The sequence below is a fragment of the Patiria miniata genome, unplaced genomic scaffold (genome assembly GCF_015706575.1).
Source record: "Patiria miniata isolate m_02_andy unplaced genomic scaffold, ASM1570657v1 HiC_scaffold_24, whole genome shotgun sequence".
Lineage (NCBI taxonomy): Eukaryota > Metazoa > Echinodermata > Asteroidea > Valvatida > Asterinidae > Patiria > Patiria miniata.
Window position 1 is genome coordinate 22,044,203 of NW_024037063.1, and position 12,717 is coordinate 22,056,919.

General features: G+C 38.7%; 2 protein-coding genes across 2 annotated transcripts; one reads left to right on the plus strand and one right to left on the minus strand.

Annotated features, from left to right (window-relative positions):
• Nucleotides 1–80: 80 nt before the first annotated feature.
• Nucleotides 81–2,130, minus strand: LOC119732200 (LYR motif-containing protein 9-like). The gene is made up of 3 exons (XM_038205628.1): nucleotides 1,968–2,130; nucleotides 1,454–1,546; nucleotides 81–1,329 (listed from the first exon to the last, which is right to left on the minus strand). The coding sequence occupies exons 1-3, from the start codon at nucleotides 2,082–2,084 to the stop codon at nucleotides 1,303–1,305; spliced, it is 237 nt and encodes a 78-aa protein (XP_038061556.1). The 5' UTR covers nucleotides 2,085–2,130; the 3' UTR covers nucleotides 81–1,302.
• Nucleotides 2,131–2,425: 295 nt separating this feature from the next.
• Nucleotides 2,426–11,198, plus strand: LOC119732199 (protein unc-93 homolog A-like). The gene is made up of 4 exons (XM_038205627.1): nucleotides 2,426–2,835; nucleotides 6,036–7,057; nucleotides 9,656–9,932; nucleotides 10,348–11,198. The coding sequence occupies exons 2-4, from the start codon at nucleotides 6,071–6,073 to the stop codon at nucleotides 10,560–10,562; spliced, it is 1,479 nt and encodes a 492-aa protein (XP_038061555.1). The 5' UTR covers nucleotides 2,426–2,835; nucleotides 6,036–6,070; the 3' UTR covers nucleotides 10,563–11,198.
• The last annotated feature ends 1,519 nt before the right edge of the window (nucleotides 11,199–12,717 follow it).

Consider the following 12,717-nt stretch of genomic DNA (forward strand, 5'->3'; position numbering starts at 1 on the left):
AACTCGACCCCCGAGACAACTCGTCTACTGAGACAACTCGTCCACTGAGACAACTCAAAAAGAAAACAACAAAAACTAAATTGACTGAATGATCCAACAATCCATTTTATTATATCACATCTCCTGACATGGTGATTCAGAATATTACATACAGCAAAAGTAACTGATGAAGTCGATTAATTGTATTGGCGAGTCTTTTAATATTACTTAGGCGAGAGGTCACCATCTGTATGTTTGGAACATGTTAGCACTAACTCTTGCTAAGCATCACGCCATCAGGATCACTAGTCATGATTGGCCAAGAGTTCTGAAGGGGCGTGCTCCCAAGTCACAGCAGGCTAGGCAGGACATGCATCAGGCAATGGTAGATTATGACAGGGCTATTAGCTTTGTACATGTATGCCATGTAAATGCATCTAAAATCTGATTGGCTTACAGTTTTTAGTGGGTGTGTCCCCAAGACACTGCGTGGCAATGGTAGATCATAATGCTATTAACTTTGTGCATGTTTCAGTAGGGAACTAAGAATGCACACACAGTGAGCTACGAGTCGAGTACAAGCCTATGGCCGGCCATGGGAGAACAAGCAGGATTTAATAAAACCCACAGATCTACGTCTTCTTAATTAATGGAAGATGGGACCAGTATATTAGTCAAAGAATTCACCCGTTTCTTATCATTTTTTTGTTGTTGTGAAATTAATTCACCCCATCCACCCAATCCACAAGGTATTATTTCACAGGGTTTCGCAAGGTTATTGCTGGGGGCTGGGGCCTTCCACCGCATTCACAGGGATCGAACATCCTTGGACCAGACCCCTGCTGCATGGTTGTTAACTAGCGATGCTTGTTACAGTATTAAAATAAACAACTCCAAGCATTTCAAGGAAATTTGGATCATTGGGATATGCAATACATTTTGTTTGTAATATTATGTAACAGCATTTAAGATGTGAAAACTGGGGAAATGTTGCGATTACTCCCTTCAAATCTTGATTCCGATACCTGAATAAGCTACAACACGATTCAAACTTCCAAAGGGTAGGCAAAGCTCATTCTGCTATAAACCCAGCATATTTCCCCATCAGTCTGTGTCCACACTGTTCAGGATTTGCAACAAACACAATTGTTTTTAAGGCCGTCAAATTCAACAGCAAACTCCAACATCATGTCCAAGTAGCCTGCTTCCAACTTGCTCGGGATTGTAGAACAAAAAGATGACAAGTCCAGGTTTTGAGAGAAAAATGCTGTCCAACATTTCAGCTACCGTACACCAGCACTATCCAATGAAAGGGAGACATTGTCACGTCTTGCTGTCTTTGTCTGCATACTACATAGGACACACACAAAAACAAATATAGTGTTATGCAACTGCTATTGAAAAGTGCTGCGTAATAATCATGGAAAGGCATCGATTTAGACACTTTGAATAGGCTACCATCATGCTGTAATACCTTATTGAGGACCCATTCTGCATCTTGCATTGCCCTCGCGATAATCTGTTTGATCCTCATCGAATCCAATTCATCAGCATGGCTACGGAAACCCTGCGAGTTCAAACAAGTGGAACATTGATGTCAACTTCAAGGATGGGTACAGAACTCAAAAGTGTGTGTGTGGGGGGGGGGGGGGGGGGGGGGGGGGGGGGGGGTTGGCAGGGTTATTAAACACAGTGTCTATCTAAGGGCAAAATCAAGTGTGTCAATGGGGGAAGGGGAACGCTGGAACATTATGACACTTTTTGACTTACAAATGTCATGGAATTTTATAGTACAGTTGTACTTTGTATTGTAGGCCTAGTAGTATAATGTACAGTGACTAGCCCCACTAGTGTGGCCGCGGTATGCTGCGCTGGTTCAGCGCAGCATACCGCGGCCACAGTGGGGCTAGTCAGTGACGAGACTGAGTTTAATATTGAGACTGATTGACCATGCAGTGGCAAAAGTGGTAAGGGAAAAGGGCCAATACCTGTCTGACATGATGTTTGTAGTGACTGTGGGCCTCTCTAGGCAACTTTTCACAAGCTCTTAGAAGATACTTGTACAACTGTTTTGATGTTTTGATGCTTGCTGTCGACGTCCCCATTTCTAAATGTAGCTCATCGCAGCACTGCTAGTTTGCAAGTGCGCCCTCACAAGATAGAGAATTACGCGATCGTGAAGATGGGAGTTCTAAAAACAGCGGTTTTGTTTTTGATATTCGAAACATCTTAGGAGCCTGACTTGGAATACTATAACATAAAACGGGCCATTTTTTGACTAAAGAATACCAAATTCTTTGTTATGAGGCCGAATTATATGTACTTTTTTTTGCATTCAGTTAGCTTTAAAATTATTCTGATATCTGAAGCGAAGGATGACAGAAGCCGAACTGGAAACGAAGCCAACATTTTGAAAAATTGAGACCTTGAACATTGAGGGCGCTGTTACGCTGCAGCAGTGTTTACTTAAAGTATTTTAAGTTTACTCGTGACTTGAATTTCATTACGAAAAATTTCCCCTTATTACGATGAAGGTGGTTGATCGGAATATAGGCCTAGTACTTTAAGTAGTATCATGTGTTTCCGCATCACGAGTTCAGCAATCGTTGGTTTAGTTTAATTTTATTCTTGATAAATGCATCGATCGATCCATGACCGCGCGTGAGTACGTACATGACGTACGGCGATCGAGTGAGTGAACGGTGACTGCAGTTTGTTGTGCATTGACAATGTGATAATCCTTGATCTTGATTGATAGCTGATATTGATAAGCTCCGACGTACAGGAACATCACTCAGCTTGGAAGGGGTGGACATGCTTCGATCCGTATCGAAGCAAGTAAACAACTGAGTACAGGTAAAATACCGTCAATGTTAGTATTAGTATCCTTGAAAATTGCTTTGAAAGTTTGAGTTTAAACTTTGAGCTTTTGTTTAAATTTTTTAACAGATACAGGTACATGCCTCTGTGTCGCCTCTGTATTGCTGCGCTGTACATTCATGACGTTAGGCCACACGTCTGGTTTTCCAACCTTCTGAGGAGTTTAATCCAAAACCAGCGCACTTTTTTTTGGCATTTTTTTTTACATACCACTGCACACAATTGTATTCTATGATGTCTCATCTCCCCTCCGGATTGATTAGGTAATCTTTCTTGAAATTTTTAGAGAAATTTAGACATCTTTCCTGGAGTCCTCATGTGCAAGTTTCGGACTAAACTCCTCAGTAGATTGGGAAACCAGACGTGTGGCCTAATGTACAGCGCAGCAATACAGTAGCCCACACAAGTGGGGCTAAGATACAGGGTGAGTAAAAAAAAGGAAACCCAAATGTTGGGACCATTGTTTTAGTGAAGCTCTGCATGTAGAACTTTCAAAATCTAGGATATAAAAGCCCAATTCATAAGCTTTCTTTTAGTACGAGAATCATTCAAATCACTTTTGTACTTTTCAAGTTACGGAGTTTTAAACACAACCACCGTTTTAAAGTTCTGTCCACTGATCCCAAAAAAGGTGTGGTTCTTTCAACAAAACGAAAACAATTCACACGCATCCCTATGTGATTTCTTTTCGTTTTGCTGAAGAACACTGATCTGGCTGGCAGTGTATAGGTCTAAAAGTGGCGCCGGTTTAAGTAAACGATATTTTGCCGGCTAAGCACTGAACTTGCGCTGTGACTTTTTGGGCGACTTTATGTTGACCGTGATATGTTGGTTCTGTGCCAACATTGTCATTGTGACTTCGTATTCACGAGATGGGATTCAGACCATTTTTTTTTTTCAATTTTGGACGTTATTTCCCTAAAGCTACAATCCATCATTTGCAGTTATCCGAAAGGTAACTGAGGTAATTATTGTTGCAAAAACATACTTGGTTGAAAGATAGTGAGGGGATTAAACTCCCTGTTTTAATGTGGTTGCTTCAATTGTTGGATCGGTGCACGACATGATCCGTAGCTGCAATTGGTTTATTGAGAACGTGTCTCGGACCCTGAATTCAGGCCCAATTCAAAACATGTACAGCAAGTCAGCAACTTTTGATTTGAAATCGAGATCCTAGAATGCTGTTTTTCTCGGAATATACAGCTGAAAGTTTACCAGGTTAGATGTTCAGCACCTTTCTTTAGATTTTGAGCACGTTTGTTGCTTCAAACAAACAAATTGCACAAATTACAAATGATGGACTGTACCTTTAAAAGAAATCCTCCAGAGCCACGAATAACAAAAAGAAAATTTAATAACCTGTAAATAAAAGAAGAAAATACCAAAATTTTGGGATGAAAAAACAAAAACAAAATAGAAAATGTTGCTAAATGTTGTTCTCCCAACCATGAGTTGCACGCTCTTTCCACTAGGCCACAGGTCTTGTACCTGATGATGGTCATTTAATACCTTTAAAGGATTAGCCGGCACTGGCTAGGCCAGCCATAATTTCATGGCATATTTTGGTCATACTGGCATCCATGCTAGATCAATTCTTTGAACCAAAAACAAGATGTGATGCCATCGTTAATTTTGACCCTAAATATACCCAATTTGCATCAATAGTTAATACCTGCTGTGTAATTTATTTTCCCCCATATTTAGGTATATTTTTAATTTTTTTATTTTTTTAAATTTATTTTGGTGATTCTATCCTTACTTCAATAACATTTTCTTAAGCATATATAAGAGACTGAATAATTATGAGGACATAGTAACGATCCAAAAATGGCTACTAAAAAAAAAAATCCCTCCTACCTACCTACCTTATTTTTGATTGCCATGTAATTATGGCAGGACTATTTTTGTTTTGGCCTAAGTGGTCTTATTAATGAAGGGTTGGCTAACTTGGGAGACTTAAAAAAATTAAAGGAAATTCCCAAATTTTGGAAAGAAAATTAATGGAAAGAAAACATTTGGACATTGACATAATTATTGCAAGCAACTTTTTTTTTTGGGAGGGGGGGGGGGATTTCCTTGAACTTATTCAGGTCTCCCACGTAACAATGTAGGTGACTCTTCGCCTTTCATTTTGTGATCGACTGCATAAAAAAGAATGATTTGTTCCAACACTGCACACTGCCTGATTTGGTCATGGGAGTGATAAGTTATCTTTAGAGTGAAATGAATCATAAAGTCCTTGTGTCATTGTGTGTATAGGGAAATGACTAAGAAACATTGTCAAGTTTCAACAGGGAAGTCTTTGGATAAAATAGATGTATCTTTAATAAATAAACACCAGGATATGAGCATACTAAAAAAAAATATCCACCGTTCTCTAATTGAAATTGTTTGCGGCTAATTAGTACAATCTATGGTACCGGTACATATTATTTGGAACTTCCTACTACATGAGAGCCCCTAAGTTTTTAAGCTCTGGCAGGAGATTCTACATGTCGGTTGGTCGGTCAGTCGGTCGGTCGGTCCCCGGAAAATTGACCAAAAATGGGCCCCCTAAGTTTCCCATAAAATATAATTGACCAAAAATTGATCAAATGCAATGCCGTCGTCAGTACATGAAAATGCACTCTTGGCAAAAGTTTTTGGAACACACCCCTTTGTCTCGATGAATGCGCATGCGCGTCTATTTTGCATATGAAGTGAGACATTCCGGAAGCAGGCCAGAGCTTATTGTGCACTCGCGCTTGTTTGTTTAAACTCGGAAATATATTTAGATTAGAAAAAAAATTCCTCTTGGTTTGGAAAGGGTGATACAGTTTTTACTCCTCAAAACCAAATACAAAAGGATTTAACCTGCGTACAAGGAAGTCATTAAAGAAAATATTACAAAGAGTGAAAGAGATGAGTTTCGATGCATAAAATTCGGTCGTTATTCCGTCATTTTGGTGGTTGCAACGAAGCCTGTGTGTAAACAATAAATGTTTACTTTTTATTCTGAGGGTTTCATTTCCGTTTTGGGAGTGTCTGGAAAAGAACGTCACATGCACTGCAAATTCCGTTGAGATAAGTACATGAAGATGCTATTGCAGGCTCAAAATATAGTACATGTGTGAATACTTCGGTGACAAAAATGGACCGTGTTTTAATATTTTACTCTTTATTTAATTGTTATACAGATTCTTCTGACGTGCAGTTCCAACCGTGAGTGATAATGAAATCAGAGGGTATTCAGTCTCCGGATACAACAATGATTACTGAAAGCGATCCACTCATACCTGTGGAACAGAACTCGGCAGGACCACAGAAAGGTCCCAACCCAGTCGTCTCTGGCAGTGGTAGTGTCATTGATACCCTGCTGACTACTCCAGCAACCGCCATCAGTCACAAGAAGAACTTGATCGTTCTGAGTCTGGCATTCTTGTTCAACTTCACCGCGTACAGCGCCTTACAGAATCTTCAAAGCAGTCTGCATGCGACAGCCGGCGTGGCTTCCCTAGCAGTCATCTACGGTGGAATCATCATCTCGAGTCTCTTAGCGCCAGCCTTGATTCGAGCCGTCGGTACCAAATGGGCTATCGCTCTATGCACCTTGTGTTACACCGTCTACACGGCTAGTAATTACTACCCGCGAGATTACACCTTGATTCCAGCTGGTTTGATTTTAGGTTTAGCGGCAGCCCCGCTGTGGATATCGCAAGGAACCTATCTCACTACCACAGCTATAAGTTATGCCGACATCAAGAACAAAGTTCCAGAAGAAGTCATCAATCAGTTTAATGGCGTCTTCTTCTTCTTCTTCCAAGCGAGTCAAATCACAGGGAATCTTGTCGCTTCGTTGGTCCTGTACCCTGACACTAACATGACTAGTTTCATCAATGTCAGTCAATGTGGTATACATGAGTGTGGATCTGGTGGTAGTGATAACAAGTCTGGTGAAGGGCACAGTGGTTCCAACATCGCAGCAGGAACAACAACAACGCTAATCTCTGTATACTTGGCATGCGGGTTGCTGAGTATGCTTATCACTTGCCTGTTTCTGAGCAAGCTTCACGTTTCTGATGCCGGCATTATCGAGAGCGTCAAAAGCAATTTGGTGGCTACACTGCGTCTGCTGATGAATCCGTACATACTCATGCTTGTGCCTTTATTCATGTATAGTGGAATGGAACAAGCATTTTTCTTTGGAGATTTCACTAAGGTAAATACACTCAACCAAAAATGAAAGTCCCCCTAATACTTTTTTGTCTACATGTATCTCAAAAACTACTGGATACTTCTCGCTCAAATAACGACTAATCAGTACAGAAATTCCTTAGCAATCCAGCCCAAAACAGTGACAATGTGTATGAAATTATGCAATTTATGACAAATGATACCGAAAAAAAGTTGCACTTTAGTATACAGTAACCTCCGGCAAAACCGACATCGTACAACTCGTCAAATTGCTCAAGTCGGCCGTCTGACTAAAGTCCCGATTGTCCGTAATGCATTTCCATTGGATTTTTTATTTCTAAGTCGGCTTTTATAAGTCGCCATTTCGCTCATGTCGTCGTGTTTCTCTCGGCCCCTTTCCATAAAAAGTCGGCATTCAACAAATCACGCATTGGCATCGACTTCCTGTACTGCGGTTGGCAAAGTGTCGAGTGAAAAGTGGTTTCGCACGGCCCGCGATTGCTGCATGCATCGGTGTCGTAGTCTCATAAATGTGACGGTAAAACGGAGGTAGACCAATATTACCGTCACATTTATGGGATGGGGGGGGGGGGGCAGGAAAACAGTCTGGTAAATATCAGAGACGCCTAGTCCCATAAATGTGACTGAAATACTGGACTACCTCCGTGTTATCAGTCACGCTTTCTACATCTTCTGTGCATGGATAGTCCTATTGCTAGGGGAGCCGAAAATCAATTTAAGATCAAAATTATTTTGTCACTTGAAAATCACCCCAGTTATAGTATGACTGCTGAATAGCAAAAAAAAATGTTGAATTCCGTAGCTTCAGTGTAGTTATCCAAAAATCATGGTAACTCGGCGACGAATTCCAACGGTTTTGAAAAAGCATGCCTCACGTTCAATTTCTTTCTAATGTGGCTTATTTAGAGTATGTTTCATCACAAATTTTGAATTATTCATCAAAGCTGACTGGTATTAATTTGTAACGTCATTGCTTTCATTTCTCTACACAAGTTCCACAAATGAAGATTTTACCTTGCTCTCAATCCAATATGGCCGACTCGTGAATAAGGCCCATTCGTCGCCGAATTACCATGATTTTTGGATAACTAGACTGAAGGTACGGAATTCAACATTTTTTTGCTATTTAGCAGTCATACTATAGCTGGGGTGATATTCAAGTGACAAAATAATTTTGATCTTAAATTGATTTTCGGCTCCCCTAGCAACAAGAACATCCACGCACAGGCCTTATGCAGCAGTGTGATTGAACATACATTTGTACGGAGGTAGTCCAGTATTTCAGCAACATTTATGGGACTAACATAGAAGGGTTAAAGAAAATACCTTACAACAAAAAACTTACCCACGTGTAGTAAACGTGAGGCAGAGACCACTATCCGCTCCGTTCACAAGTACCCCCTCACCAGCAAAGAAAGTTCAGTTGGGGGTGACTGACTGACGCCATCTTGCCTGACTGCAATTTTGCCACGACGCGCGGCCGGCCGTACCACTGCGTGTACATAGTACAAATCCCCTGGCGTACGTGCGTCATACACAAGGAACGGTGCGAGTCAACCAGCTAAATGTCCCGCCCATGGGATGTCGTTGCTAGGTAAAAGGGCGCCCTCTTTTGTTGGCGCACGGAACCCGTAGTAGAAACATAGAGGAAGGCCTTCATCCATGGTAGAGGGAAGGTGCTGGAGGCTGGAGCCACTGGCACGAGTGGCACAAATCAAAGAAATTGAAGCCAAATATATATGGGGAGGAGATAAATTAAAGAACAAAATCACAGAGACTTATCTGTAACACAACAAACTCAAAGGCCCACTGATGTTCCCTCGACTGCTGAACAGCAAAATGACCACACCCAACCTCCAGCACTACCCTTTTATACATGGTCTCTGCCCTACTTGAGTGAATATGAAAAGGAAATATGTACAACCCAAAAGAAACTTTGCATAATTAATTATGCTGGCCTGCTAGGCCAGGCAGGCCTGGCCAGGATTAGAATTCCAAGTAACTAAGGGGTTATTGTTGTACAGTTGAGCTGGACTGAACTTAAAGAATGTTGGCCACTAGAAAATAAAATAAAGTTAACGCAGGCACAGAATTTTTGTTACAACTAAAAGGTTATTAATGATAAAGATTTTGTTTCTGAATTTAAATCAAGTCATCACAAGTCAATCACAAGAAATCAAAATTAGCCAATCACAGGTCAATCACAAGTCAATCTGAATGTTCATTGTTCATTACCTTTTACTTATGATCTGACTTGTGATGTACTCAGATATTAATGATAAAGATGTTTTTTTCCTGAAATGAAATCAAGTCATCACAAGTCAATCACAAGTCATCACAAGTCAATCACAAGTCCATTGCAATATCACAAGTCAATCACAAGTCAATCACATGCTAATCACAAGTCAATCACAATTCAATCACAAGTCAATCACATGTCAATCACAAGGCCATAACAAGTCAATCACAAGTCAATTTGAACGTTCATTGTTAATTACCTTTTACTTATGATCTGACTTGTGATTTACTTTTCAACAAATTGTCCATGGAAATATTGTTTCTATTATATATTATATATCTGTTTTGGTTCGTTTATCATCAGGCTTTCATTACCTGCACCAATGGCATTCACTACGTCGGTTTCATCATGATGGTCTTCGGTGTCAGTGATGCAATCTGCTCATTCCTCTTGGGCCGTCTGGAGAAATACTCGGGTCGTATCACCATCTTCACGGCTGGTGGATTGGCTCACATGATCATCATATTCATGCTGATGTTTGTTTGGAGTCCAGACAGCGATGCGCCTGAGTTATGGGATCGGTTCCTCATGGCGGCATTTTGGGGATTCGGTGATGCAGTATGGCAGACGCAGATAGCATGTAAGTAATGAAACTTAACTGAAATACACGGCAAGTTTGATTGCAGGGATGTACATGTAGTCCTCCAGGTGTGCGTTCTTTCAGCAAAACCAAAACGATTCACACACATCCCTACGTGATTTGTTTTCGTTTTGCTGAAAGAACACTAACCTTATTGTGATCCGTGGACAGAACTTTAAATTGACTGATTCTTGTACTAAAGAAAGCTTATGAATTGGGCTTTCATATCCTAGATTTTGAAAGTGCTACATGCAGAGCTTCACTGAAACAATGGTCCCGACATTTGGGTTTCCTTTTTTTTGACTCGCTTGGGTCCGAGTAAAGTGAGTCGAAGTGTGGTCAAAGTTGCTCTTCAACATTATTCATTACAGGTATCAATTTCTAAAAGCCTGATCGTTTCTCTCTCCTTATTCAGCCATTTTAGGCGTCATCTTCCCAGAGAACCAAGAGCCAGCATTTTCCAATTACCGTCTCTTCCAAGCTGTTGGCTTCTGTATCTACTTCGGTTTATCCACTGCTGCTGCTGTCTGTGTCATCCATAAGCTTATTACAATCGCAGTTCTTCTTTTCGTTGGACTTGTCCTGTACTACACAGTTGAATGGAAAATACGCAGGGCCATTTCGTACTAAATATCACAAATGCTGCTTTTTTGCAAAGATTTCATTTGCATGTTTTGTTTTACCGAAATATTCATTGAAATATTATTGAAATTGTTGTAATAGCAAAACGTATTACAAATAGGAGAGACATAGCGTTAATTTTTATTTAGTCTTTTGCTAAGTCAGGATATTTGTATATCATGCTCTTTTCAAGTTGTCTATTTGTATACACTTTTTGTACCCAGAATAAACGTTGTGAAATATTTTTTTTACAAAAATGCTAGTACAGCAAAATTTGTTTGAACATATGGTTGAATGCTCCAGCATATAATGCTACTATTTAATTTTTGCTATCTGCTTCAGGAAATTGCAAGCTTTGTTTGAGGAAGAAAGGAAATTGAATTTATTTGAAGGTACATGTACAGTATTAACAGTACCTAATGGTCAGCAGCCTTGAAAAAAATTATAGTACCAGTTTATTACTTATATGGAATATTAATTTGTTTATGTGAAATCTAAATAATCAATTTCTTGCAGCATACATATTAAAAAGAAAACAACCAAATCTGTAAAGACGACAGAATTTTCTTCCTCAGAAAATTCAGAATTTTTTGGATGGAACTTTACTTTTTAAAAACCTAATTAAATACAGTAGGTCTAACACACTAGTATTAATATAACATGTGTGTATCATTGTAATCAAGGGTATCATTGTAATCAAGATATCATTGTAATCAAGTAATTAATTTTGAATGGTATAGTTAATAACATCACAATCTAATAGAGATGTATTCCAAGAATACGTTAGGAAGTTTGTCCACAGTGTTTTTTTTCTATCATTACTTGCAGCTTATAAAATAATTATATAGTATTTTTACAGAATTGTTAGATTATTTGAGGACGATTTATTAATCCTTCAGATGCAATAAAATGACCTCAAACCACTGGACTTAAGGAATTTGATCTCTCTAAAAAGCATTGTTTGCATATTAAAGGAACAAATTTAGAATATTTTATAGGCAGACCAAAGTTAAAAATAGCAATAATATAACTAATTTTCGTGAATTCTATGAGATAGTATTGTATATTATATTGTAATCAATGGCATAGCATTTTTGGATATTTTTACATCCAAGATTTGTTTCCTTTTTGTTTCATTTGGTCATTTTGGTTTTGACATTCCAAATCAAAATTTAAAAAAATTGTGTTTTACATGAAGTATATGTCATGTATAAAAGAGGCTGTTAGAGTACTTAACTTACAGAAAGCTTTAAAAAAAAATTGATATTGCGTCAAAATATTAAATATGCTACTTTCTTATAATTTGGCTTTTTTTTAATACTCTTTGAAGTTCCAAAACGTGCCTTAGCTAGCTCTGTAATTTTCAAAGTGCTCTATTCTTTTACTTAAATATATTTAATTTTGTGCTGTTTATTTTTTTGTGTGATCGCTTTTAATAAAACAAAGGGAATCATTGCGGTTAAATCGTTCTCTTTATAGTTGTTGATAAATATTTGTTACTTTTCAATCAACCACGTGACTCCAACATAGCCCCACCCACCAACTTGCACCACCCACTCACCAACCTACAAAACAACCAATAAGGGATTGTTTTATCAGTTATATGAATAATTCATAAAGCTGTGCATCAATCTGTGTGGGAAAACATGCCAGACTGGATGACCAATCATATACAGCCTTTCATTTATTCAAATCGTTCATATCATCAGCGCTAGGTCACATATCGCATGTAGTATCGATGACCCTTTCGATTTGACCCAGATAATAAAAAGTCTTTCATATCAAACTTTGCCATGATAAAACTTTCAATGAATTTAATCAATCAATTAGCATATCAATTAGTCATCGGGATGATCTTGATTGTGTGATAAATATGACAATATGAAATTATTTAGGGAAGCCTTTATTTGAAATTGAATACTTGACTATTCATGGTAATAAGAACACATTTTGTCACCTTTTTATTATTTGAATATATTGAAAATATATGAATAAAAATGAGCCATGTCATATTTAACAGACTGATAAAAAATCGGTAGAAAATAACTTCTCTAAATGAATCTATTAATGGAAAAAAGAGGACTTTATTCGCTGCAATATTTTATGAATAATTTGGTATCTGAAGTGCAGCTGCGATGAGTGTACACAAAACGTAATAAGCGCA

Excerpts from the sequence above, each read along its gene's own strand:
- LOC119732200 (XM_038205628.1), bottom strand. The coding sequence starts at position 2,084 with ATGGGGACGTCGACAGCAAGCATCAAAACATCAAAACAGTTGTACAAG. Across the intron at positions 1,547-1,967 it reads ACAAACATCATGTCAGACAG|GGTTTCCGTAGCCATGCTGA; the intron begins GTATTGGCCCTT and ends TTGAACTCGCAG. Across the intron at positions 1,330-1,453 it reads CAGAATGGGTCCTCAATAAG|TATGCAGACAAAGACAGCAA; the intron begins GTATTACAGCAT and ends TGTCCTATGTAG.
- LOC119732199 (XM_038205627.1), top strand. The coding sequence starts at position 6,071 with ATGAAATCAGAGGGTATTCAGTCTCCGGATACAACAATGATTACTGAA. Across the intron at positions 7,058-9,655 it reads TCTTTGGAGATTTCACTAAG|GCTTTCATTACCTGCACCAA; the intron begins GTAAATACACTC and ends GTTTATCATCAG. Across the intron at positions 9,933-10,347 it reads ATGGCAGACGCAGATAGCAT|CCATTTTAGGCGTCATCTTC; the intron begins GTAAGTAATGAA and ends CTCCTTATTCAG.